This window comes from Rousettus aegyptiacus, unplaced genomic scaffold, assembly GCF_014176215.1.
Source record: "Rousettus aegyptiacus isolate mRouAeg1 unplaced genomic scaffold, mRouAeg1.p scaffold_m13_p_3, whole genome shotgun sequence".
In the NCBI taxonomy this organism is placed as follows: Eukaryota; Metazoa; Chordata; class Mammalia; order Chiroptera; family Pteropodidae; genus Rousettus; species Rousettus aegyptiacus.
In genome coordinates, this window is record NW_023416306.1 from 154,711,408 (window position 1) to 154,738,880 (window position 27,473).

The window sequence follows — 27,473 nt, forward strand, 5'->3', positions numbered from 1 at the left end:
CTAGGGGAAGAATGACAGAGCACAGAGGAGCATATTTGGGTTTTGGGGGGCCAGATCTGGGAGTGACACACATGCCCACACATTCCATTGGGCAGAACTTGGTCACTTGACCAATCTAATTACAAGGGAGGCTGGGAAATGTAATCCAGCTCTGTGCCCAGAAGGAAGAATAACTGGATTTGGTGCTTGACAGGCAATTTCCACCACAGACCCCTAGCTCCATCTCAGCTGCTGGCTTGGCTTCCCCAGGCCTCTCCCTTCTTTTCCACCCACTCTAGCCTTGGTCCTCATGACCCCATCCTCCCACCTCGCCCTACATCCAACCCCCTGCAAGCTTCATCTGGCACAAGTTGACACCCAAGAAAAGACTAGTCCTGGAAGGTCAGAGAAGCACACAGAACAGGTTTATTCCTCATGAGTTTATACAACCACAGCACGGAGCAAAGGATAAAAGTGCAGACAGCTCAGGGTGAGAGCAGAGGGCCCCTCCCACTGCTTTTTCTTCTATCTACCTGCCCAAGTACAGGCACACACCAGCTTTAAAGGGTGGGGTGCTGTGGGTCTGCAGTTGGTGGAGGCAGAGGCAGAAGGGAGGGTTGGAGAGAAGAGACTCAGGCCCTGCTGGAGTGGGTGGTAAGGACGAATAAAGTCTCTCTGGAATGAAGTCTCCCCTCCTTCCTTGGCCTTATGCAGCCCCACCCCAGTAGGCCAACTGGTTCCTACACAGCTATAATAATGGAGCTCCCGCCAGAAGTGCTGAGTGAGGGAAAGGGAGATACTGCAGGAGAAAAACGACTTTGTCAGGTGACATGGGAGTAGGCCCCTGGGACTCCGATGAGCCCTCTCACAGAGCCAGGTCACCTCTCCTTTCCTCAGCGATGCTCTTGATTACCTGCCTGTGATTCCACCATGAAGGCTAAAGTTGTTCCTCCTCTTTCCTTGTGAAAAGCAAACACCCCTGGGAGAGAAAAGCGTTAAAGGCAGCCGAGATGGGAAGGTGCCTGGAGCTGCCAGACTTGGCCCCTGCTCACCAGAGGAGGGTAGTTGGCACAAGAGCCCATTCTCTTAAAACCCTAGACCTTGCTAGCCCCAAAATGCTGCTGCTCCTCATGGCAGAAGAGGGGATGCCAAAGAGGAAATCAGGCAGGCAGGGAGTAGTTACTGGGGATGTGGGAAAATCCAGAAGCCCCTGCCTGAAGGAAAAGCCACCCCCTGCCCCCTGTCTGCACTTACGTGGGTGGTGGGGGTTGGGGTACGGGACGAAGACTCAGCGCTCCATCGCCTCTCCAGTATGGCCAATGGGACAAGGATGCAGGGAGGACTAGGGGAGCCTGGGCTGCAACAGACATGGACTAGCAGACAGACACAGACAGACAGAAGCCGCCAGGTGGAGGCTGCTGGGCAGGCGCTGCCTCTCACTCGCCATCCCAGCCTCGACTCATGGCCTGCACCACAGCCCCATAGAGCTGGCTCCAGGCAGCCCGCGTGGCTGGTGTGAATGCGGGGCCCAGGCACTTCTCCAGCATGTAGAGCAGGGACTCGCCCACTGTCTGCAGAGGCAAGGGGCAACTGTCATTCCCGAAGGCATCACTCCATTCCACTGGTGAGAAAACTGAGGTCTGGGCAAGGTAAGGGCTCCTGGGCCTTTATTCTCTCCTGCACAGGGTCCATGCTTCCTGAGCAGGATTCAGCCCAATCCTTGGCTACCACATTATGCCCAGCTTTCCCCTTAAATCTGAGGCTTTATAATGAACACTTACTTCACTCCACTGCCAGTCTTGCAACTACCCCACGAGTGAGGCCGAGGCATTGCCTGGGACCCCCAGCTCAGACAAAGCAAAGTTATTGCCCCCAGGCCTCAGTTTCCTCCTCTGCAAGGTAGCACTCATGGTGTTAAGAACCCAGGCTCTACAAACAGATGAACCTGAGCTTACTTTTTGACTCCACTATTTATGAACTGTGTGATCTTGAGCAACTCTGAGCCTCAGTTGCTTCATCAGTAAAATAGAGGAGAAAAAAGTTCCAATTCATTAAGTTGTTGAAGGATTGAGAATACCTATAATGAGCTCTTAGCACAACATCTGTACACAGTAAGGCTTCAACAATAATAATTGCTCTCGTTTGTTATTAGTCATAATAAAATAAGGTTTATTTATTCCACAAATATTTACCGAATATCCACCAAAGACCAGGCACTATGCTAATCCTGGGGACGGAGACAAACTCGCTCCCTTCCCTTACCATTGGGCAAGGTGACTAGACTACATGGTAGACTGTCACGTCAGGGGCTCCCCATGAACCTCGACTTGAGTAGGGGCCCTCCACCTTGACACTGGGCTCACCCATCTGACTGGCTTTGGCCAATGGGACATTAGCAAGAGTGATGCAAGTGGAGTCTGGAAGAGCGCTTGGGCACCCGGCTTGTCCTCTTGGAACACACCCTCCCAAACTCAGCCACGCCTCTGTGCGGAAGCTTGGCTAGACTACCGAATGGTGAGGCCACAGGGAGAGAGACCCCAAGGGCAGGCTATCCTGGATATTCCAGCCCTGGACGAGCTTCCAGCTGAAGGCCCTGCACGAGTGGCTCTAGCCACAGCACGTGGGACAAAAGAACCATGCCCCTGAACCAAAAGAAATCAGAAATTGTTGTTTGTTTGTGATAGTCTTTTACACAGCGATAGAAACTGAGCAGACCCCTGAATCCCAAAGGCTCCTTTACTTTCTATGGTTCTAAAAGCAGCCACACGAGAGAAGAAAAACTGGAGGCTCAGAGAGGTCAGAGCAGTACTAAGGTCACACAGCAGGTAAGTACCATATGTGGGCCCCACCCTGGTCTTCTGAGGGTATAGGAGTGGGGGAGATAGGGGAGGACAGACAGAGAGTAGTGGCCTCAGGTCGGGAACTCTGGAGAAAGGAAGAGCCTCTTTACCTACCGAGAAGGAGCTGAGCTTGACACCCACTGCACGATGCTTCCTGCCCAGGCCAGCAAGGTACTCCTCCAGCGAGGACAGGTCCTCCACATTGATCACGACAGCGTCAATCACAAGCATCACCTGCCAAAGCCAAGGTAGCACTGAAACAGAGAGGCCAGAACAACCCCCTGCTCTCAGCCAGAGTCCAGAACCTGGGGGTCCCAACCAGAGCTGAGAGAAGTCACCAGGACCCTTGGTTTTCGAGGATCAGAAATGGAAGACGACCCACGTCTGCGTATAGTAGGCACTCAGCATGTGGTGACCAAGCTACTAATATTACACGGTGAACGAAACCCCTCCCTTCTGAGGGTCTCAAAGCCCTAAACATGCCTGCAGGGCAGTGTTATATGCCTGAGGTCCTGTACGAGTCCAGAGCCTCCAAGAAAACTCCAGACGGAATTTCATAGGCCTATGGCCCCTAGTATGTCCGAGCTAACACCACCTACAGGAGCCAGGGGGACAAGGCAGAGGGCAATGACAGCTGAGAGCATCTGGCTGAGCACAGGGTGGGGGAGAAGGCGGACTCTGGTGCCTCAGACTGGGCCCAGCTCAGTGCAGAGGGAAAGGAGCAGATGCCCCTGACATGAGGAAGCAGAAAGAGGGGAGTAACAACAGGCCTGGGGCAGAAAACAGAAATAATTTGTCCAATCCCAAGTCCCTCATCCTCCCCAGAAAGGCTTCTGCTGGATCCCAGGGGCCACTCCGCCTTACCCTCACCTTCCTGATGTGGTCCAGGAACTCGGGGGAGGAGAGGCAGTCCTCAGGCCTGGAGAACTGGCGACAGTTGTACTGGAAGAGGGGCAGCAGGTCAGGCTCCAGGTCAAACAGCCTGTAGGGGGAGGCCCAGGTGTCAGCCCTGGATGTCAGCCCCGCAGGTCCTGGCTGCCTGAAGTGGGCGTGGCGGTGGGCCCCGAGTCCCGCCTAACTGTAGCACACCCTCCCATCTGCACTGGCCCCTTCATCGTCTTTGCCAGTCTCTTCTTCCTAGAAAAAGCATGTGTCCCCAGGCCACTCTAGGACCTGGCATGTAGCAGCCCCTCCATAAAGACTTGAAGGGTGCTGGGACCGGAAGGGATCCTCAAACAGGAAGTGTGGAATTACACTGCAGGGAGAGGAAAGCCCTTCTCTCCCACCTCCCCCCTCCCCCCTCCTCCCCATTCCCATTCTTAGGTCAGAATCTCCCAGTCTCATCACTTCTGAGGAGGCTCAGTGATGATGATAATAGCGTTAAGACCTCCTTACACTTACAGAGAATTGAGTACTTTACACATGGTTAACTTGTGTATTCCTCACAATCTTAAGCAGTGGGTACAACTGTTACCGCAGTTTTACAGAGGAAACAAGCCCAAGAGGTCGAGTAAGTTGCTAAGGTCACATGGCTTGGGGGTAGTGGAGCCACAGAGGGCGCTGGAGAAAACAGCCGGCTTGGGGGATGCCTGGAGGCCCGAGCAGAAGCTCTCAGACATCTGGGAGGGCTCATCAGGGTTTTGTGTAACTCTGTGAATTTATTTCCCTTTTCTTGGTGGGGAGGTTTTGCAAAGCTACCGCAGAAGTTCTGGGCTGCCTTAGGGAGACGAGGATCGTGGAAAACCGCTGTGAAACGGAGCCTTGCCGCGTTGGTGGTGGGAGCGGGATTATCCAGGGACCCTCCAGTTGAGGTTGAAGGCTGGTCTCCTCCTCCCCCTTAGGGGCTGTGCAGCCCCTTCCCCTTCTCGGCGGTGACACTGGCCATCTGACACCCCTTCCCCGGCAGTTCTCTGTTCTAGTCTGGTCCTTTCCTTGGAAAGATTTATCCTTCGGTTGATTGCTGGAAGTGCACTCTCCTGGGCCCCGCCGACCAGGTGCCCAGCACGCCATCCCTGCTTGGGCCCTGGGGACGTCCCAGCCTCCCCTTACTGGAAGCCGTGGGGACCCCTGAAGTCACCATCCAAGGAACGAGCAGACGGGAGGACGCGCAGCGCGGGCACTGGCGTCTGCGGGCTCGAGCGTAAGGAGGTCGGGTGAGGACCGCCGGTGGCTCTCAGCGAGCCGCGTGGGGAGCGAGCGTGCAGCGCTGGATGCAGGACGCGCCCACGGCGGCCGCGGGAAGAGCAGAAGGGGCCGCGCCACCCGTCGCTGCGCGCAGCTCCTCGGGCGCACATCTGGAGGCGCCCCCGCGCCAAGGCGGCGGGCCGGTTCTCCCTCCTCTGGCGCCGGGCCAGCCGCCTGGCGCTCATTCCTGGCGAGGCCCCCCGCAGGCCCGCACCCCCGGGGCGTCCGGCCACCCTCACCTGGAGAACAGGACTGTGCCGTGCTCCAGCGGGTTGCGGCTCACCGCCCGCCAGCTCTGCCGGATCAGCTCGGGTTCCGGGCGCTCCATACTCGCTCAGGGACACGGGAAGCAAGGCTGGGACCCTCCGGGTGCGGGCACCGTCACTGCACGTGCCGCGCCATCTCCGGGGTGACGCGGACCACTTGGCACCCCCTGAGGCTCCTGCACCTCGGCTGGGCGCGATCCAGTCACCTCTACTTCCCTGCCCTGGGTAGGGGTGCCCCAGCCCTGCTGGTGCCCCTCTGGCGCTTCTAGGGACCCTGCTCTGGCCGCTACGCCCCGCTGCTCCGAGAGCGCCCTGCGCGGCACCGCGGGCCCTGGGAGCTTTAAAGCAACGGCGGCCCCCGCCCCCTTCCGTCCATCAAGGCGCGCGCATCTCTGGGCAACCAGCTCTGGCCTGAGACGACCTGGTGGCATGGGAAAAGCCCGAGCTTCAGAGCTTAACAGAAATCGTTGAGCCTCTGTAGGCCTGTTCCTCACCTGGAAACGGGCGGTACCATGTGACTACCTACTAGTTAGGGCACCGTGTTGAATTTAATTACCTTGGGTAGGCTCTATATAAGCCACCTCTCCACGTTGCTTTTAAACGGTTGCGTTTGCCACCCTTGTGGACATTGTGGACCTTGTGCCACAGGGTCCTTTTCCTTCTTTCCTAAGGTCGGACCTGGAGATGCCAGGTCACCTACCTGTGTGACCAAGCTGAGGCTGGGTGTGCCCTCTGCCCTAGTTCTGGATCTGACTGAGGCACCCTTACAACAGGGCTCTCAGCCTTAGGGGCAGGGCCAAGGCTGCAGCCATTTCCAGCAAAGCCTGTGGTTTCCTGGGACTCCATCTTTAGAGATCTGTGGGCTCCAGTCCTAGCCCCAGCTCTGCTTGGCCAGGGTGGGGTCTCCCGTGCAGCAGCTGTGAACACTGCACTACCTGGACATTGAGAGAGTTAAGCTCGAACATTATATCGCATGATTTTTAAGACTTTTCAAAAAGTTCAAATAGAAGTACTATTTTACTAAATATGTAAGTTCAGGCACAGAATCTCACACTTGCCATTCAGGGTGTGAAGTTAGTTGCCTGTCAGTTAGACCTAAACTTTTCTCTTTCAAGGATGAAAGTCCCTCAAGCCTCAGCCCAGTTCCCATGGGCCAGGGTTGGGAAGGCAAGCTCATTTCTCACCCTCGTTTGTTCTCATTTGCTAGTGTCTGAGCCTGTCTGCTCTCAGTCTGTACTCTTCTCTCCTTCAGTTTCCTCAGCTGTACTTGATGTACAGCTGGGCTGGGTATTGAGGTCTCTGGGGGCTTCTCAGTCCACCTCCTTTGTTTTCACGGATACAAGGTGAGTAGGTGTTCTGGGGCCATCAGTTACGAACAGGCTGCGGCTCCATGGCGAGCCCTGTCCTGGGTATGGAATGTTGAGTCATTGCCTTCTAGAACTTCTCCTTCTGGCCCTGAATCAGGACTAAGGACCTCAGCAGAACTCTTCTTTCATGTACCCAACCAAGCCCAATGAAACCATCTAGTGGCTCTCCCTCTTCCAAGGACCCAGAAGTTTGAGTACCCCCTAGTCCTATCTGGCCCATCTCCCCACACAGCTCTGGGGCCTCTGGGATGGAGCAGGAGAGCAAGGCTGCAAGGCAGCCTTGCCTGTGTCCAGAAGAGTCCGAGAGAGCCTCGCTAAAAGCACAAAGGGACTGGGGGCTGAAGGGAGGAGAAAGCCAAGGGTATTCAGGGACCTGACTTCCAGCTTGGCATCCCGTGGCCCTGCAGCCAGGTGCAGCAGGTCACAGGGGAAGGTAACGTCTCCAGAGACCTTTTCCTTCTTTCAGTGTACAGATGTCTGGCACTCCATGCAGGCCACCTGGCTCCTCAAAAGCTTCCCACTCCACCCCGTTTGCACTCCCTGGCAACTGTCTACACTTGGGACCCTTCTTGCCTCCTTTCTCCTTTGGATGGGGCCTGGGGTCTGATAAGTTAATGGGAGGTAATAACGTTAGCCCTGCCTTTCTAGAGCCAAGGAGGAGGCAGGAGAGGGCTGAGAATCCAGCTGCACCTAAGCAGTCAGGGTGTTGTATTCCAACCAGATTAGGGTCTGAATGCACATTTGAGAAGCTGAGGAAAAGTCACAGGAGCTCCCCTCCCTGCCTGGCATCTGTCCATAACTTGGGCAGGAGGTTCTAATCAAGGAAGTTCAAATACTATTCTAGAGCCAGTGCCATCATTGGGATCAATTTATCCTAAACAACAATAAACAGCTAGCATATACTGAGCATTCCTGTCCAGATCCTGTCAAGGCACTTTGCATCATTAACTCTTTTCATCTTGATAACTCTATGAAGCAGGTACTATTTATTATACCCTCGTTTTACCATTGAGGGAACAGAGGCAAAGAGGTTAAGTAACTATCCCGAGGTCACATAGTTAATAAGCGGTGGGGCCAAGATTTGACCTCAGGTCTCATTCTAGCCCATCCTTAGGCCTTCATGCTCTACTGCCTCATGTTAATGCACTGTGGCCAAGAGCTGTGTCCATAGTTCAGACCAAGCCAAGGTCACTGGGTCTGGCTGGGTCAACGGCATACTAGAACTGGCTCTCAGATGACTTGTGAGAACCCACTGTGAGCATATTTCCAATTGATTCAGTGACATCAGGTTGGTAGGCTGAAACAGGCCATGGTAGGAGTATTTACACCAAGGAAATTGGCAAATGCTACAAGTCGGGGCTTTTTTCCTCCCAGAAAACCTCTGGTCTGGGTGCAGCAGGAAACACCGAGCCTGAGACAAGCTGTCGAGTGTTGAACTGAACGTACAAAGGAAGAGGCTGAATCTGGACACCTCTGAGCCCAGGTCTCCTCTTCTGGGGATCCGGCGCTGCCCAGTTTTTCCAGGAAGGTACTTCTAGTCACAGACCACGGCTGGAGAAGCAGAAAAAGCCCAACTTGGTGCCTAATCCTGCCCCACTATTCACTGGGCCTTTATGAGGATTAAGTGTCACAGAAGTGTGAGGACTTGGTAAACTAAACTGTACCAGTCAAGAAGTGTTTGGTCCTTCTCTAACGTGCCTATCCTCAGCATTTTCCGTCTCCTAGAGATCTGTATAACCCACCTCCCTCACCCACCCCCAGCCACTCTTGGTGCTACGAGGGAAGCAGGGAGTCAAGCAACCCAGAAGACCCCCAATTTCCCAGTGCAGTGCTGTTCCTCTCCTCACCCACCTACTGGCCAACACGAGTCAGCTCTGACCTACTTCGGACCCCTAACAGCACTGATAATGGGAGGCCTCTGGTAAGCTGGATGGAAGCTGCTAGAATGCTGGGCCCCTCAGCTGTCTCAGAAGTCGACAACTGTTTCTCTCTCACTCTTTTCTACACTTGTGTGAACAGGTTAAAAGAGAAAAACTAAGGTCCGGCTGCCTACTTATTTTGGAATAAGTTTAAATAAATCAAAATAACAGCGTTACTCAAGTAACCTTGCACATGGGAGGGCCCAAATGCCCCCTGGGGTAAAATCAGGCTCACCTGCCCAACCCAGGGCCTCTTCTGGAATCAGAATGGCCTCAGACCCCAGATACAACAGAATAGTTCTTGTACTTAAAACATTCTTCATCTTTCTGGGAGCTACAGGGCAAGTCAGATTCAATCAAATACAACAAGAACAACATGGCATTCAAAATAAGAGCTATTTATTATAAAAGTAAACAGCCTCTGATTATCTGTGGAAACTTATTTTAAATATAAAATGTGGCTCAAGAAGCTGACTGGAGGTTGGGCTGACTAATGCATGTCTTCTTCCTCCACCAGCAAGTCTGTGGGGCATGTCACATTTCTGCCAATTCCCGGGGGCTGGGGCTCATATTCAAAGCACCACCCTGACAGCCCATCTGCCTAGCCTCTTCCAGCAACCGAACCTGAGCACGTGAAAGTACATCAACCCATGTAGCCTTGTTCCCAGAGAAGTTTCTGCCCGTGTGGGCAAGGAGGAAGAAAAGGAGTGGGCAGACAATTCTCCTTCTCCCATCAGAAAGCAATGGAAGGGACAGAGAAAACGTTTGTCCCCAATGTGGCCAAATTAGCCTGGAGATGGGCAGGAAGTTGCCTGAGACTTCTCCTTCCTCACCCTCACTCAGAGTAGCTACCCTTCTGTCTCCTTCAGCACTCCTCCCTTCCAAAGAGTTACTATTAGGAAGCACAAGGCACAAGGGAACGTCGGCTACCTCCTGGCTGTCATTGGGGGCCACTGTTCTTTGCTAAGAGCCAAGTGCAGAGTCCTGCATCCTACTTCCAGGAAAGCCCACCCAGATGGCAGCCCCCACTCAACTGAGAAGAAACCAATGCTGTTTGTTGGGAGGAGGGGAGGGCCATGGTGGGGTGACAGGGGTGAACAACAGAGGTTCTCCATCCCTGCTCTCCTTCCCTTCCAGAAATGCAATTAAGCAAGCAGCCCGGGCTCAGCACACAGGCAGTGCTTCCTGCTGGGGGAAGTCAAAAGGACTACAGCCCTGGGAGCAGGAGGTCATCAGGCCCAGATCTAATTAACAAACCTTCCTTGCTTCTGATGTTGCTGTATTTCCTCTATTAACATTAATGAAGGTTGGTCTGAATGTCCAAGCATGGCCAGAAGCTTCCCTCCCCACCACCCAGTAGGTATCACAGCCTGTCCCTGGAACCAATTTCTAGTCTCCGTGGCAACCGCCTCCTGAAGATGCTCTAAAGAGCTCTGACCCTGTCAGATTTGGTGGGGGCTACAAAGGAGAGAAGATGGAGTGTGGCAGAGATTCATCATTAATCTTGAAGCATCACAGTCCTCTGAGGCAAAATAAGTGTTCTGTCATGCCCTGGGAGGAGGGAGGAGGCTGAAGGGCTGGCCTTGGGTTGGTTAGGTTGTGACCCAAGGTTTTTTTTAATTCCTTTCATTTGGGGAGGAAGCAAAAGGTACAGCTCTGAGCTTCTTGTTTGGGCTTCAAAGTGATAGCGTAAGAAGCATTAATGCATTTCTAGGCGCTCTGGGTCTTTGGGGAAAAAGAGATTAGTGAAACAATGACATAGAGTAAGGGAAATGAAATGGAGTCAGCAGGAGAGGACTAGAGAAGTAAAAACAGGGAAGACTTAATGAATGACAGGAACATGAGCCCACCCTGGGACCCCAGACCAGCACCACGCAAACCCCTGTTCTGCTGCACGTCTTTCTCGGCAGCTAAGCAAGGGGCCTAAAGGCTCTCCCAGCCCTCAGAAGAATGTGTCTCTCCTGTCCTCACAGCCAGGCTGGATGCAGAGGGAAAGGGATGGGCAGCAAGAAACTGCCTCTGGTGCCCAGGGCCTGGGAAGACAGAGCAGCCAAAGATAGGATGCCATTCCCTCCCCCACCCCCAAATCTTATCGTGTGACATTCTCAGAGAGGAAGGAACCAAGGGCCAAGGAGGGCCAACCAAGGGCTTTGAGTCCTCAGCTGCCTTGCTATGGAGCCCAGTCCTGTGTGCACACCGTAGACAGGAAGTCCAGCCACCTGGTCCACACAGGAGACTTCCCAGCAGCAGCCACGTGGGAAAGCCGCTGGGAGGCCGGCCCTCCAGCTCAGGGGTGCTCAGCTGTAGCTGTTTGTGAGGAGAGCAGCACAGCTGCCAGTCCTATTTGCTCTGCCCCGGGTGATGTCCCAAGATGGGGTCAGGGCTCTCAGCCCTCTTGGAGGTCAGATAATTACTGCTGGGTCTTATTTACAAACCAAATCCAGTGTGAAAAAAAAAAATACCAGAAAATACTACTGTAGCCCTGAACTATTTCTTAGAGTTTATGACACTCGGCTGTCCACAATCACAGTCTATATTCCATAGGCATGTGGACAAATACACCCTCACACTCTCACACTGCCACTCACTCTTGCACACTCATCCTTCCTTATGCTGCACACTTGAGGAAACAGGCCTGGGAGATGCTGTCCTCTGGGGCCGAGCCATCCCCAGCGGTGGGATCTCCGCAGACAGAGCCGTGGCTCTCTCCAGTGTCGTGTAATTCCGGAAAAGCGCCCGGAGCTTGGTCCTGGCAGGCAACAGAATTCCTCAGGCCCGTTGGGGAGCTTCATCCACAGCTGGGAGGGTCCGGGAACTGGCTCCACAGCTGGCTGTCCCCAGGAAATTCCTGGACTGAGACTGGAGTCCTTGTAACGGCTTTAAAAGTCCCATGACTCCAGCCATCTCAGTCCTGCCATTGGACTTCGGGGGTCCTGGGCGAGGGGACCAACCATCCCATAAGCGAGAGGGTGGAAGAGGTAGAAGCTGTAAGAGAGAAGAATCCAGAGGGAGACAGTGGGCATCCCGGTGCCTCAGTGGAGAGAAGCAGCAAGGCAGACTCGGAAATTCAGCCCCTCCTGCTGGAGCTCATTAGATCTTCTCCACCTACAAGACCCATTCCCTTTCATCGCCACGTCTGCCTGAGTTCGCCGCCGGCACACTGCAGCCTGAGAGCTCAGTAGATGCGGACTTAATGACAATAAGGGAAAGGGCTCTTCCTCAGAGGCCCAGGAGAGAGACCAGACCAGGGGTCTGGTCGTGTGCTGTTTGGCCCAAAGTATCTGTTAAATGGTGACACAGGTCCCCATTCCCTGCTCATGTTTTTATGTTGCCCCCTGGCCCCTAAGGCCAGTGACTCTCAACAAGGGATCTGAGAGTGGCAAGGTGGAGTGAGCAGGGGTGGCTTTTCAAACAACACCCTCCTTCCAACTATTCTGAGGCACACCGCACCCCCATGCCTCTCAAGCCACCCTCTCCCTTACCCCGTGGAGCACTATTCCAGGAGGGAGCCCCTATGCCTAAACAGGGGCGCCCTTCAGGTGTGCCACTGGCACAAAAGCTGGGAACCACTGACCTAAGGAACGAACACAGAGAGTTTCATGTTTCTTCTACTTGGCTGCACAGTAGGGTCACTTGAGGCGCTTTGAAAGCTGTGGTTGACAGGGTCCAAACTGGCCTAGACTATATCAGAACCTCTGGAGATAGGACCCAGGCACCTGTATGCCTTGGAAGCAGCCCAGGTAATTAAAAATGCATCCAGGGCTAAGGCATCAGGGTTGGGGCTGGGAAGCAGCAATGCAAGGTGCAGGGGATGCTCACCTGTAGGCAGTTCCCAGGACCAGGCTCAGGACTCCCAGCACGTGGATGCTGCTGGCCAGAGAAAAAGAAGCCAGGCTCCAAGCACAGAGCCGGAGGAGAGTATCCCACAGAACACCTAGCAGGAAAAAGGGACACTTAGCATAGCCCATCAGAGAATGACTTCCGGGGATGCGACAGAAAGGGGCCGCCCAGGTCAGTGCAGCAGAGACTCAGTGTCGGCACTGCTGCTCAACAGTGGCCTCTTCCCCTCCCCATCCTCCACCCTTATCGCCAAGTCCAGGTGGGCAGTGCTGACCTGTCAACATGCTGGAGAAGAGCATGGCTGGGAAGTAGTGGTGGAAGTAGAGGACCCGGCCCATCAGGAAGAAGGGGAAGTAATGGAGCACCCAGCCAAGCAACAGCTGACCACCTCCTCGCAGCAGGACCTCGGACAGCCCTGGGCCCAAGGAGCACAGCCCCAGTCAGCAGACAGGGAGGGGCAGAGGCCCTGCACTCTAGTACAGCTCTGCCCCTTCCTTGCTATGTGACTTAAATAAGCCACATCACCTTATTGGGTCTTCCTTCCCTCATCTGGACCAAGCCAAACAGGCCTCTGGCAGCGGGCAGAAGAGAGGAGCAACTGGTTCTCAAGAAGCCTGCTCACAACCCAGCCTGGTGAGGCCACAGCACCCATGGCAGAGGCGCCAAACACCAGCAGGAAGCAGCACGGCCTCTAAAGAAACCAAAACGCTGGACACCCTGCAGACAGCTTCCCCACCACTTTCACCTCCCACGTCTTCGCTGCCATACAGATCTTTGCAATGGCAGACAGGGCGGGGCTAAGGTCAGAGACAAGGATGGGGGTGGGAGAGAGGAGCTATGGCTGTTCAGACAGGCAGCTGCAGATGCACAAAGAGCCTGTGTGAAAACCTCAGACACTGTGGTCCATGGCCCGGCAGCTGAAGTTACCAGAAGCAGCACTAGGATAAGAACCCAGAGATCATTCCCTGGGGGCTCTTCTCTATCACGCTAGGGGACGGGGCCATGAAACAAGAGGGGACAGAAGAGAAAAGATGGGCAGCTCTGTATAGAGCACAGAAGTTAAAAGTGAAGACTGAATTCAGACTGCTTGGGTTTGAACCTCAGCTCTAGTACATGTCTTAACCTCTTGTGCCTTGGTTTCCTAATCCACAGAATAGGGATAGCAATCCCTACCGTACAGGGTTGTTGGGAGGATGTAGCACCGGGCATTTGTTGACTGTGAGCTTTAAAAAGCAAATGAGAAGAGAAAGAGTTGCCCATCACTAGGCAGGCCTTCCCTTGATTGCAAGGGAGGGAGAGGCCAAGGAACCTGACCTTCAACCTCCGCAGGCAGATGGGCCCCTCTCTGCACAGCCACAGCAATGATGCTCCCGGACAGGAGGTAGAGGGCGATGCTCAAGAGATTCAGCCACCAAACCACCTGCATGGAAATGAGATCAGGAAGGTGAGAAGAAAGCTGTAGCTCTCCGCAAGCCCGGCCTGAGGGTCCAAGCCAGGCACATACGGGCACTCACCGGGTTGCCGAGCAGGTACACTCGGAAGTCTGTATCGTTGATCCCTGAGAAGCGCAGGCCCTGTGGAGCAGAGAATCACTGCTGATCCAGGGCCCAGCTCATCCCAGCTGCATGCATTTCAAGGGGAGAGAGACTAGTCACCGTTCAGACGGGAGCCTGCAGAGAAGGCTCAGAGGGTGCACATTCTACACAAACTCTGGGAAGGCTGGGTTAGAATCAGGGCAGAAAACAGAGCCCTATCTCCGGCCACCCCAACCCCGCACACCTCCCTCACCCAGTCTCAATGGTCTCTTCCTTGGGTCCTTTTCCTAGGAGAAGCTCTAGCCTCAGGCCCTACCTGATAGTTGATAGGCCAGTGCCAGGGTTTGGATGTGAATTCATTGTCGTTGGGTTTGAGGCCATTGTTACCCTACAGGAAAGTGGCAAAGAAAAGCTAGTCAAGACAGATGGAGGGCTGGCAGAAATGTGAGGCACTGGTCTCTCTGATACATGAACAGGTGTCAAGAGAAACCGCCTCCCCTACCCTCGCTGGCAGGGAAGAACCAGGTGCTCATTCTCAGTCACTGACCACCTGCTTCCAGCCACCTTACTTCTCCCAGTGAGCGAGCCTCCAGCTCCTACCAAAGACAGTCCGGTCAGACCCTCTCTGCTGGAGAAAAAGAGAAATGAAGGATCTGTTTCCTTCAGGCTAAAGATAAGTGTCCAGAGGGTGAAGCCGGGGCATAAAAAATCAGGACCGACTTATTTGTTCCCTTATAAGGCCAACTTTAAACATGAACCCAGAAACGCCAATGAGTTCCTAGACTTTTAAAATTTTACTTTAGTGTTTCTCAACTTTTTTCATTTTATCTCCTCCCAAACTTTTTAGATTTTTTTTTTCCCTAAACACCTCCCCTACCAACATTTTAATACCATAGCTACACTGTAAATCTGTTTATATCCTGTATGAATACCTGTGCTTTATACATTGAAAAGTTAAGGTCTGGCTCTCTAAGAACACATTTTACCCACTGAAAATGCTGTCACTCTGCTGAGAATGCACACAGCCCCTTTAATCCAGCAGCCAAAAATATTCAACAACTTGTCTCCACCTGGCAAAATCAGGCCTTTGCTAAACCAGGAAGGAAAAGAATCAGGATCCTGGATACTGGCCATCAGGACAGGCACCTGCCTCATTTCCAGGACACACTGAGAAGGCATGCCCAGAAGAGGAGCACGGTGCCCTGAGTCAGGTCGGGGGTTCTCCTCCTCGCCACTACTGACATTTTGGGCTGAAGGCTTTGGTGTGGGGCTGTACTGCGCAGTGCCAGATGTTTAGCAACCCTGGCCTCTGCCCACTAAACATCAGAGGCCCTTCTACCCCTCATTTATGCCAGCCAAAAATGTCTCCAGACATTGTCAAATATCCTCTACAAGGGAAAACTCACCTTCTGTTGAAAACCACTTGTCTAGCCCAAGAACGATTCAGGAGGTGTGGTTCAGTGAACCGCCACCCAGTGCCTTACTAAATCCTCAAGACCTCCCTATGGTGGCTGGGTTGCTTCTCCAGGGTCAAAAGTGCCATGGGCGGTGTCGGACCCAGGAGCCAGCTACACAAACCCTGAACCACTATGGCTATCTTGAAGGGCCTCAGAATGAAGAATGAATCATTCTGGACCCCAGAGCATCTGCAGAGGGAAATCAATTCCTTCAAACGAGTATAGTCCTGTCCCAAACTTGGGGACTCCAGCCAGGTATAACAAGTCAAAGACATCCTATTCGCTCCATTATACTCTGAGCAATAAAGCTCCTTTACTAAACCAAGATACAAAAGGAAGGAAAAATCTGTAACCATTATAGGTATGTGCATTTGTACATTATTCTCTATGCTTAAAAACTAGAGTGGGCCTGTTCCAACTAAACTCACAGGCAAGGCAGCCTTTTCCACCCAGGCCTTAGACCCTCCACTCAGCAGGCAGAAAAACCCTCTCCCCTGCAGTTTCTATGGTCTGAACTATTTCGGTCTCTCTCTGCACGCTGACTCTACATTGGCTGAATAAAAAAGGTGCCCTATATCCTTTTTCTTCTTTGACTCTACCTCTTAGATAATGAAAGAAGAAATGAGACTATTTAGACTTACTCTTAAAATTCTACCCAGACCTATAATGATATTTTGACTGACAGGCACATATTCAAAAGAGCTGTATCATCAGGCCACAGTGACAGCTACAAGCAGAGTCAGAGGAGAAGTGACCCAGAGATTGCTTAATGTCAACTCATCACCTCTCAGTGTGCAGAAATGACAAAATTTGAATTTTTAAAATTTTAATCTGGTGACTTAAGTCAACTATATTTACTGATACTGCTTATATAATCACTTCCAGAAAAGTCCACTTGACAATGGCTCATCAGGGGAAAAATAACAACTGCTACCCCTCTCTGCAGCCCTGTGCGTAGAGCGGTAATCACATCTCTAGCTTGAGATACAGTGATCCTTAAACATCAGGCCTACAGAACACTGGTTTTCCCCAAACCAGAGTCACGGGGTCTCCCCCTACACATTAACGCTGCAGCAGGATTTCTCCAACTCACGGGGAAAAATTTAAGCTAGTGGGTAGAATTTGTCAATTTAAAGATTTCTACTCTCGGACCTGAACAGACACTTTTCCCAAGAAGACATACAAACAGCCAACGGATATGTGAAAAGATGCTCAACTTCACTAGCTATTAGGGAAACACAACCAAAACCACAATGAGATACCACCTCATACCTGTTAGAATGGCTATTATCAACGAGACAAGAGAATATGTGAGGAAAAAGGAACCACTGGTGAGCATGTAAATTGGTACAGCCACTATGGAAAACAGCATGGAGGTTCCTCAAAAAATTACATATAGAATTATCACATGACCCAGCAATCTCTCTTCTGCGTATCTCTCCACAAAATAGGAAAACATTTATCTGTAAAGATATATGCACCCCTGTGTTCACTGCAGCATTATTCACGGTGGCCAAGACATGGAAACCACCAAAGTGTCCTTCAATAGATGACTGGATAAAGAAGATGTAGTACATATAGATAACAGAATATTACTCAGCCATAAGAAAAGATGAATACTGCCCTTTGTGATGGCATAAATGGATCTTGAGATTATCATGCTAAGCAAAATAAGTCAGACAGAAAAAGGTGAGAACCATATAATTTAATTCATATGTAGGATATAAAACTGAAAGCAACAAATAAGACAAATCATCAAACAAAAACTCACAGACATAGACAACAGTTTAGTGGTTATCAGAGGGAAAAGAGGAAGTGGGGAGTTAGAAGAGTAAATGGGGTCAAACATATGGTGATGGAAGGAGATTGACTCTGGGTGGTGAACGCACAATGCAGTATACAGATGATGTATTATGTAATTATACACTTGAAATGTACATAATTTTATTAACTAATGTTACCCCAATAAATTAAATAAAAATAGAGAGAGTTCCTCTCTTAATTATCCTTAAACCTTTGATGCTACAACTGCTATCAGCTACTAATGATACAGAGTACAAACAGTAAGTCTTAGAAAACCTTAAAAAAAATCAACCATGCCTCCTAAACGGTGTGTTTCTGAGAACATGAGTGGGCTCATAGTTGAGATTTTATGCTGCATGTAAACCACACACTCAAACTAGCTATTCATTCAAGTTGATCCTAATTTTATACGATGGATGAACTATCGGTGTCTCATCTTCAACCAAGAGCACTCTGATTTTTCAGGGGCTCTGCCACCTGAACTGATTTGAGAATCACTAGGCCAAAGAGTGCAGTAGTAACTAGCACTAACTTTGAAAGTCTGCCAGTCTGGCTTTGAAGCCTGGATCCACCTCTTACTTTTAGCTGTGTGACTCTAGGCAAGTTCCTTAATCTCACTGTGTCTCAATGCCCTTATCTGTAAACTGGGAACAATAATCTCCATAGGGCTGCAGTAATTATTAAATAAGTTAATATATGTACAGTGCTTAGAGTACTGCCTAGCACATAAGAGATACATACGTGTTCACTACCATCACCATTATCACCATCATCACTACCATGATCATTCTGTGATAAGGGAAATGCCTTTAAAGATCAACTAAACCAGTAGGTGAAGACACTCCCAAAGTCTTCCATAAGGGGCAGCGGATCTTAGACAATGGCTACTGATCTGTGATCCAAATCTGGGGACGGCCCAGAGCTCGTAGAGAAACCACCAAACGGGAGGGGGCCATAGTACCCGGATCATCACCATGTGGGACTCCAGCAAGATCTCAGGAAAACTGGGCTGCAGCACATCCAGGCTGATGTTTGGCACTAGAAAAAGAAATGACAGTATAAAACTTTTATCATACACTCTCTCTCCTGGCTGTCCGTGGTATGCACACCACTGCCAGAGTCTGCGGGTAGCTTTCCTGACAAGCTGACCACCAAGTAGGTGAAAGTGTGGAGAAGATGGAAGAAAGCTTGGCCCAATTCTTGATTATTCATTCAGCGTGTATTAAGCTCTCATCAGGCATTCTGAGAAATGCAAAGGCAACAGAAGACAAGGCCCGTCCCTCGTGCTCCCCCAGCTCTCAGCACCATCACCCTTCGTTTCGATACTGACTCATGTGCTGCTCTCCCCTGCTAGGCAGAAGGTCCGTGAGGACAAGGACCAAGCATATCTCCTTCACCAATATTTCACCAGGGCCCCACATTATTCCCATCATACTCAATAAAGAGTTATTAATTACTGGTTGGTTAAATTAGGTGTAAAAAGAATGAAATGGGAAGCACGGAGAAGAGAGGAGAAATCAAGCAGAAGTATAAAGAGAGTAATTTAGGAGGACAGATGATGACTCCAAAGACTCGCTGAGTTGAAGCTGATGACACTGAAGTGGAAATGTCAAATTGGAGCCTGGGAGTATAGCTGTGGGGCCCAGATCAAGGGCTGTGGCTGTCACTTTATGTAAAGTGTTGGCTGGTTGTGGGGAGAGGCGGAACTCCACACAGGGGCATAGGGGAAAGTACCAGCCTGCTCCAAGCCTTGAGGGCGAGGAGGTACTCGTGGTGCAGGAGACAGAAGAGCCCAGAAGGAGGCAAGACAGATAGGCCTGCATTACAGGTGGCGAGGGGGAGAAGAGTCCAATCCAGCGAGAGGCAAGGAACATGAGAAGAGGTTTATTTTTCTAAGATAAGAATTACTTGTAAATGTTTCCCTTCAGAGCCAGCCCAGGAAGTGACCTCACTCACATTTAGGATTGATATGGTCCTCCACATTCCAGATGGAGTTCAGGGTTTCCTTAAGGTATGGAGTGCAAGTAACTTCCACCTGCTCCCAGCCCCTGAGAAAAGTAGTTACAGATGTCTCTCAGAAGACCTGAAACTCACTGGAGGGCAGCACTGTTGACTGCTCTTAAATCCATGGAACCCCTCTCTTTTCAACTCAGTGGAAGTGCTTTTTGCACCCTCACACTTCCACATTTCACAACTACCCTAGCATACAGTATTCTCATTTTAGAAAGACACATAGATCCAGAGAGTTGTCACAAGGCAGATGTCAAACATCCAGCTATCACAACACACATAACACCAAAGGAACTCTGGAGTTCTGTGCTCTGTGACAGACGTGATGCCTGTTCTCCCCTCACCGCTAAAAATAAGCCAACAGGAGGTGGACATTGAAAATTGGGAAATGGAAGCTTCTGGTATAGTCTTTGTAGTGTGAAAGAGAAGAAAAAAAAAAGCAAAACCCAGAGACTCACCACTTGGGCAGAATCTTTCCCGAGGAGCCCAGGACACAACCTGTGACCAGATGAATGAAGCGAATTCGACTTCTCAGCACTTTGATCCTGTTTCCAAATTTTCTATTAACAACCTCAATCCGCCAGAAATCATTTGAGTCCCCTGTCCCATTCTGCCACATAAATCAAGAAAAAAAAAAATACAAAGAAAGTAAGATGACTAGAGAAGACATGTCAGAAAAAGGAGTGAGCCACCCTTTTAGATGCCATCATGTTACAAAGGCCAGAGACTAAATCAGCTTCAATGACTGAGGCAGGAAAGGGAACAAGAGCACCATGGAACTATCCCAAGTGATGGGTACTGCCCCAGCACTCACTATTACAAACAAACAAAAAAAGTAGTGTAACTCCTGGAATCTGAAGTCCAATCCTTCACTTCACAGGACTAGAGTTTAAATTCTATCTAAACAGACGTTTTTGCCCTTAACCCGAACTCGAGAATCACCCTGAGACAACAGAAATAGATTTGGATCATTTGCATCCATTTCCTTGGCCATCTGGACACCTACTTATCTAAGCCAGAAAGGTCTGGCCTGGATAGTATACTTTCGAAATTTGGAAATTAAGACCATTGTGTCTAATTCTCCTAATGAGAGGCCCACAAGAAATGGATGAAGTTCAGAGTCTTGGCTCTAGCACCAGTTGGATGAGCAAATAAAAAATTTGGGAAGTCCACCTTAAGGAATCTTGAATCTTCACTGGCAGAGAATGTAGATAATAGTCATAAGTCTAATTGCCTACCAGTTGTTTTGTTTTCAAATTATTCCCTAAGCCATAAGTATCCATCGAGCTTCCTCTATTAATCGTTATCACTTCAAGGTAGTAAAAATCCAAAAGCAAAGTGGTTAACATCCCTCTGAAGAATAGGAAAGTAATCTTTAAGAATAAGGACAATGAGAATTTGGGATCTGGAAAAGATAAACTTATATATTCATCTGGGGTCATATTGTGGGTCTGTGGCTTCTATGTCCAATGTGATTTTAAAAGGGACCAACTAGTTTTCAAATTTGACATTTATTGTCAGAACATAAAAATTGCAAGGTTATTATGAGAGGAGAGAGACAGAGACAAACAGATTTCATAGACTGCTTTTCCCACAGCAAGCCTAGCCAAAAAGCTCCCAAATGCTAAGAGCATCCCTGTGCAGTCTCCAATCCTTAGGAACATGCCAAGATTCTGTGGAGGATGTGTTCCGCCACATGGCCCTGAGCCAGGTGCCACAATTTTTTACATCCTGCTCACATTCCAGTTGCTCACTTACTATGCCATAGCCAGTGACCTGATAGTGCTTCCGGGTCAGGGGGGCCTCATGATAGTGACTGTGCAAGTTTCGAGAAGTCCTAGAAGTTAAAAGAAAGAAGTGCCATTATTTTGAAGAAAAGACATCACAATGTTTCTCCTTTTACCAAGGATACTCAGAGTCATCTGTTAGAATAAGAAAAATTAGAATCTGATTATTAAATCCAACATATCAGAAACTTCTTGCCTATTTACTAATAATATCCAGAGAATTGCCCAAACCAGGAGGGACAAATGGCAGGAGTATTGGACTACATGCCCCAAAACAGGCTAACTACAGGTGGGGGGCGGGCGGTAATGACTTAATGAGTCTGGTGGTTCTGAAGAACTTTGTGTGCAGGTGCGGGAAGAAGAGAATTTAAGTCTGTAATGTACACATGCCTGAAATAGGTAAACCTTCTCTCTCCCATTCGCTCCATTCCCATCATCAGTTTTATAAAGTGAGGATCTCTGGGGAAAGTGAGGGTTTAATTTGGCTTTTATTTACATTGTGCTTTTTATAATAGTTCTCATTTTTATCCATAATAAAAAATAAATGTTTTATAAAAATTTTGGAAATTTTAGAAAATAAAACTTAATAATCAAAAGTTTAATTTATTAATAAAATGTGATTTAATGATAAAATTAAAAATTTGAGTAACCATTAAAAAAAAGTCTGTATCTCATAATTCTAGTACACGAAACTTTTGATGGCTGCTTCTGCTGTCTCTGTTCCTATTCATTCTTGCACGTGGTGTCCTATTTCCTTGTGTGTTCAGTTATTTTTTTTACTATGTACTATTCACTGTCACTGAAAAACTGTTTATTAGATGACAATGTCTTTCCCAAAAGAAGATCTACATTTGCTTTTAGCCAGGCAGCTAGGAGACATTACTAGTCTAGGATCACGTTCATTTAAATTTATGGTTTGAAGATTTTGACACCATCCAGGTGAAATGAATTTGGGCTGCAAATCCATATGAGGATCAACTAGTAGTTCCAACTTCTCAGGAACCAGAGATGGTGCCCCCACCCCCTGATGCCTGAACGCTCCCAAGCACACTCTACTTGTACCTAAGTAACTTTTCCCATGCATACGTGGATAGGGCAGATTTACCCTTACCCTTAGCCTTCTGCAGCTCCAAATTTGGGGGAAGGATCACTTAATAAATTTAACACTTTGAGTGAGTCTAGAGCTATGACTTTAAAACTCCCTCTCTCAAGAGGCATTCAAAACTGAAGATCAAAACTGCCTTGTGGGATCAAGGCAGAAGTGGCTGCAATGTCCCCTTATTTCTCTAGATTATCTCTTTCACTTAGATTTTGCCCTGGTAACTCCTTACTATCTTGTCAGCTCTACAATACTTTTAAGTTGGTTTTATATGATTCAAGTTTTATATTTATATTCCAGTTTCTGTATTATTAGTCGTTTGCAGTGAGAACATTGGCTAAATAAACTAGCTTGCTGTATTTTCGAAAACAGACTCCTACATCTTTCTAAAGGCAGCCATTTTAGAAGCAACTTTGGGCAACTCAAATTTTTTCTTTTTTCCTCTAGGAAAAGGGAAGCTGAAAGGTACCTTAAAGTTCAAAGCTCCCCAAAGCCAAAATAGGCAGGCAAAGGCTGGCCTGCTTATTTCATCAACCTTCCTAAAATAGTTCTATGCCCATCCTAGGACAGCAGTCTTGTTCCATTTACTAGAGCCTCATCTGAATCTGACTTGTTTATCTCTAGCTTAAAAAGGGCACCCTAATTTGGGTGCCCATACCACTCGTTTATCTCAAACAGCAAATTTACTTACTCTTTATGTTCTAGTCGAATGATGTCTCCATGTCTTACAAACTCCACTGGGAATGAAGGGTCTAGGGGATCTGCCAAGAGGAAACACATACTGATATCTGAAATCATTCACTCATTAGACAAGTACTGATTGAGTGCCTACTGGTAAAGAGTTATAGTACAATGTGGTATGTGCCAGAGGTACCAACAGAGTGCTGTGAGACCAGAGAGAAAGGGCCCCTGTCTCAGAGGACTAAGTCCTAAAAACAATGCCTGAAAAGTCTCTTAAAAGAGGGGGAGAATTTTTTCAGATGAATGAGTCGGGGAAAGGCACAGAGGTAGGAAACAACAACACTCATCTGATAAATGACAAAACGGTTTCATATTGTTAAGGTGGCTGGGTGGGAAGGAGAGTGGGAACAGATGACTGTGTGAAAAGTGGGGCGAGACTGTGGATGCCAAGCTGAGAAATGCAGCCTTAATCTGACAGGCACTGAAGCCCCCGCTGGAAGATTTTTAAGATGAGAAGCCACATAGTAATAAGAGTTTCCTTTTAGTAGTAAAAATAGTTCCATAAATTAATCCCATGTAAATTACCGTTTGCCCAGCTCTTCTCAAAATCAAATGTTAAACCCTGCAAATTTTGCCACTGGCAATACACTTGCTAAGTGTAAGGCAAAGAAAATGATGAAATGATGCAAGAAAGGGACCACCGTTGACTCTTGAATAACAGGGGTTTGAACTGCACCGGTCTGCTTATGTGTGGATTTTTTTTCTAAATACTGGAAATGTACTTTCTCTTCTTTATGGTTTTCTTAGTAACATTTTCTTTTCTCTAGCTTACTTTATTATAAGAATTCAGTATATTATACATATAATATACAAAATATATATTAATTGACATTATCAGTAAGGCTTCTGGTCAACAGTAGGCTATTATTAGTAGTTAAGTTTTTGAGGAGTCAAAAGTTTTATGTGGATTTTCAACTGTGCAAGGGGTCAGCACCCCTAACCTCCACGTTGTTCAAGAGTCAACTGTACTTCTGTATCATCTAGAAGTCAAGGCCAATCAGGATCTAGAAATGTGATGATAATGGAATTGGAATCTGCATTAATCACAGCAACACAGAAAGATCCTTGCAAATTTCCACCCCAAACAGTGAGATACTAACAATCAAGTTCAGGAAGACAAATCTGCAAGCACAAATCACCAGCTATCAAAAAAATCAGAGCACTCGACCACAGATGCCCATTCCTACGTGGGCTTTTAAGGTCTTTTTAAAAGATTAATCAGCAAGATGACAAAAAAGTCAATGGGGAGGGAAGTTTTATTTCATATAAATTTGGCGGGGAGGGTGTTCATAGTTATCAAGGACTCAAAGACCATACTCCACACAGTTCCCGCTTCCCATAGTGCTTACAGCTATCTGCCTTCACACAAATCCGTAGTTGCTTGGGTGAAATGCAACTATTTTAACCTAGAAGCACAACAGAACAACAGACTAGGGATGTTTAAAGATTTGGCCCGTGCCCACATGACTTTTGAAGTAAAGCTGGTCTCCCCTCATAACACTTTCCTGTGATAAACCACCTCAGTTTGGCCTGTTGAATCTAAACACAACCAATACTAGTATTAAAAAGGTATAGAAACAGACTCTGCTTAAGACTACCGTAATTTACATTACTGAGGAGTAGGATGCGAAGACAGTGAGTGGTTGCGCATGCCACATTTCTAGTAAGAAACCACAGCAAGAAGAAAAGGAAGGGAAAATAAGAAAGAAGGTAAATTCAGATGAGCATCTGCCACATCCCCATAAAGGCTCAGAAGCAGCTGACTCGAGACAAGCTGAGCCAGGTGGTACTTGCCGAGGAGCATAAAGAATACCTGTGGCATAGGACAATCTGCAGGGGCTCAGAAGGTGAGTGGGAGATACCCTCTGTTCCCTTCGCAGTTGCAGCAGAAGGCACAGCCTGCAGGTAGCTAGCTGTCTGACCAAAAAAAAAGAAGATCCAGATATAGCCCATGTTGTAAAGCATTAAGAGCCCAAGAGGTGTGCTTCAGAGCAACTCTGCCCAGGCCAGGCAGAGGCAGATCAGCAGGCACTGAGTTAGGCACCAGACACCAGCTGAGACAGGTCCAGCCACAGGACTGGCAGGCCCTCAAATCTCCAACTAACTGGCCCAGTCCAGGGACGACCAGTGAGCAGCAGCAGCACTCTATTATATCAAGACAACTTGAGCTGCGCTATATGCTGGGTCTGCAGTGCTTGGTGTGCTCTAAGTTAGAAATGAGAGCAGCCACCATGTACCCGAGCTGGGGCTATTCACCAGCCCCTGGTGGCATGCCCTGGTAACCTCTTCTGGATTAAGTCTGAGTCTTGGCCCTGCTCTCTGGCTTCAAAATGACAGCTCTAAGAGCAAGATCTTATCTGTCTTGCTCACTGATAATCCCATAGGCTGACAACAGCACTTGGAACACAGTAGGTACACAATTATTTATTTGAGACAGTAAAGACATTGTCAAAGAATGTTTGGGAAACCTCGTCTCAGAACTATTCTTTTGGAGGAATGAGAAATGTTAAGGGGAGCTCAGAGAGAGTAATGGCATAAGAAATATTGGTTTCCAACCACATTACCTGAGTTTGTGTTATGTTTCTTGATAATCCACAGGTTGTTGTAGTCCTTGTGCAAATAGGTGGTAACCTGGCATTGATGGGGGGTTGGGGGTGAGAATACCGTGACTATCAGTACAGTTGGCCACAGGACAATCAATAGTAAGCCAGCATTGCTTAACCTTTTTTAGAAACCCCAACCACCAAACTGAGGGGCCAAGTTTCCCAGCAGGACTCAGAAATAGCAATGGTAAGTGAGATTCTGTCCTTCCTTCTGCATTTAGAGGACTTTTCCCACAAGAGTCTATGATGGAGAGAGGTACTATTGCTTTTCCCCAATTTAAAGATGAAGATACTGAAACACAGAAAGGTTAGGGAACTTTTTGTTCAAAGTCATACTTTAGTGGAAGCAGGATTCAAACCCAAATAACTTAGTCTGGTTCCCGGATTTGTGTTTATAACCACTAAACTTCACTTCTCATCTATTCTGTGCTAGGCACTAGAGCCTGCCAAAAGCTAAAAATTAAGGAACGAAGAGACAGAAAGAAGGACGTGCTCACAATTTAGTGTGAAAAGGGTTACTACACCATCTTGCAAAAGGTGTCAAGAAAGCCTCTCATTCCAGAGGCACTTAATCCAGTACCAAGCAGAGGTGGGCCCATGGTGGTCAGAGGGGAACACCTAAACTGAAGCCTAAAGAAGCAAGGGTTAGCCAGAGGAAAGAGGGAAAGGGTGCAGGAGGAGGAAGAACATTTCAAGCAGGGGAAACTGTTCAGGCGAGAAAGAGAATAGCAGGTTCGGCCCCAGCAAACAGTTTAGTGTTGCTGCAACACAAGCGCACAAAAGGCTCACTGACCTGCTGCTGGCGGGCGCCAATGCCCTCGGGGTAGAGGTGCCTGTGGGAGTGGAGATAGCCGATGGCCATCCGCAGGTTCTTCACGGTGATCACAGAGCCGTAGGCCAGGTCTAGGAGGAAGGCAGGCAGTGGAGGGTGTGAGCGGGCACAGTGTGAGAGGCTGCCCATGTCTGGGAGGGGCCTCCCAAGCCACAGGGCTCACCAAACCCGCTTACAAACTCCACTGGGCCCAGGACTGCCTAAAACAGGCAGGATGCACAGTTGCCTTCTCACTCATATTGGTCAACTCAAGAGGGAGTTCAGTACAGGGTCTAACTTGTGCCCTGCTCCCCAGTTCCCTTCCTCCTAAGGCCTTCAGAAGCTCAGTATTAACGATGTTATTATTACAACCATTTGAAACAGCAAAAGATTAGAACAAACTTGACCTTCAGCCAAGGTCTGGACACACATTCAATGGAACGAAGAAGCATTTTATGTCTTCACCTGGAATGTGCTCCAAAATATAATGTTATGATAGATGGTTAAGATGGACTTTTCACTATTCCTTTGTGTGTCTCAAATCTCATCCCATATAACGTAACTGTTCAAAGGTATTTTGGTGTTTTTTTTTTTTTTTTACTCTGAATTAAAAAAAAATAGGTCTCATTGCACCAGGGATGGCCTACTCATGTCTTCCTCTGTTCATTCAGTTGGTCAACAGACTGTACCAATTACACAGTGGATCCAAAGTGAAGGAGGCTGGCTGCAGCACTAGTGAGCCCAGTCTGGAAAACACAGCTTCATGCACTGATGAGCACAAGACAACGGGCAAGTACTCCAGCAACATGGTGGGAGCCAGAGCAAGGTAGGATGAACTCTCACCCAAAGAGTAAGAGGACGGCTTGATGGAAGAGATCACAGCTGAGCTAGATAGCTGTCCATTGGATATCTCCCTCCTCTAATCCCACCCTCTCCATTGCCATCCTTTACTTTGCCACCAGAGTCACTTCCCTATAGCACAGCCTTCCTGGCCTCCTCCTTGCCCAAACACCTCCACTGGGTCTCCACTGCTTGTTTAATGAAATCAAACACCTCATCCAGACGTTTCAAACCCTCATAATCTAGACCCAACCTCTTTTTTCAACCTTACCTTCCAGCACTTTTCTGCCTATGACCTGTGCCTTTTGCTGTCCTCGGCCTTGATCATTCTGTCTTTTCTGTCTGATATGTCCTCTCCTCCCTCTCCATCTGTTGAAATCTACCCATTCTTC

General features: G+C 48.8%; 2 protein-coding genes across 3 annotated transcripts in view; both read right to left on the reverse strand.

Annotated features, from left to right (window-relative positions):
* Positions 1-413: 413 nt before the first annotated feature.
* Positions 414-5,331, reverse strand: NGB (neuroglobin). Its single transcript, XM_016156595.2, has 4 exons — positions 5,243-5,331; positions 3,690-3,801; positions 2,934-3,053; positions 414-1,550 (listed from the first exon to the last, which is right to left on the reverse strand). Exons 1-4 carry the CDS (start codon positions 5,329-5,331, stop codon positions 1,416-1,418), a joined length of 456 nt encoding a protein of 151 aa, XP_016012081.1. The 3' UTR covers positions 414-1,415.
* A 5,696-nt stretch (positions 5,332-11,027) lies between these two features.
* Positions 11,028-27,473, reverse strand: part of POMT2 (protein O-mannosyltransferase 2) — a 36,993-nt gene continuing 20,547 nt past the window's right edge. Inside the window, exons 9-21 of one of the 2 annotated variants that reach the window (XM_016156597.2) lie at positions 26,224-26,333; positions 25,392-25,458; positions 22,778-22,847; positions 20,959-21,037; positions 19,659-19,810; positions 19,147-19,238; positions 18,152-18,228; positions 14,247-14,318; positions 13,910-13,969; positions 13,710-13,815; positions 12,670-12,810; positions 12,375-12,489; positions 11,028-11,540 (exon numbers count right to left, since the gene is read on the reverse strand). In XM_016156597.2, the coding sequence (XP_016012083.2) occupies positions 11,435-11,540; positions 12,375-12,489; positions 12,670-12,810; positions 13,710-13,815; positions 13,910-13,969; positions 14,247-14,318; positions 18,152-18,228; positions 19,147-19,238; positions 19,659-19,810; positions 20,959-21,037; positions 22,778-22,847; positions 25,392-25,458; positions 26,224-26,333 (1,247 nt within the window). In that variant the 3' untranslated portion in view covers positions 11,028-11,434. The remainder of the gene's footprint in view (positions 11,541-12,374; positions 12,490-12,669; positions 12,811-13,709; positions 13,816-13,909; positions 13,970-14,246; positions 14,319-18,151; positions 18,229-19,146; positions 19,239-19,658; positions 19,811-20,958; positions 21,038-22,777; positions 22,848-25,391; positions 25,459-26,223; positions 26,334-27,473) is intronic. The other variant, XM_036238576.1, reaches the window with a different exon arrangement.

What these genes read in the sequence shown, in the direction of transcription:
- NGB (XM_016156595.2), bottom strand. Translation starts at nt 5,331, where the DNA reads ATGGAGCGCCCGGAACCCGAGCTGATCCGGCAGAGCTGGCGGGCGGTG. An exon ending in GGCACAGTCCTGTTCTCCAG is followed by an intron (nt 3,802 to 5,242) that starts GTGAGGGTGGCC and finishes CTCCCCCTACAG; the next exon opens with GCTGTTTGACCTGGAGCCTG. An exon ending in TCAAGCTCAGCTCCTTCTCG is followed by an intron (nt 1,551 to 2,933) that starts GTAGGTAAAGAG and finishes TTGCCTCTGCAG; the next exon opens with ACAGTGGGCGAGTCCCTGCT.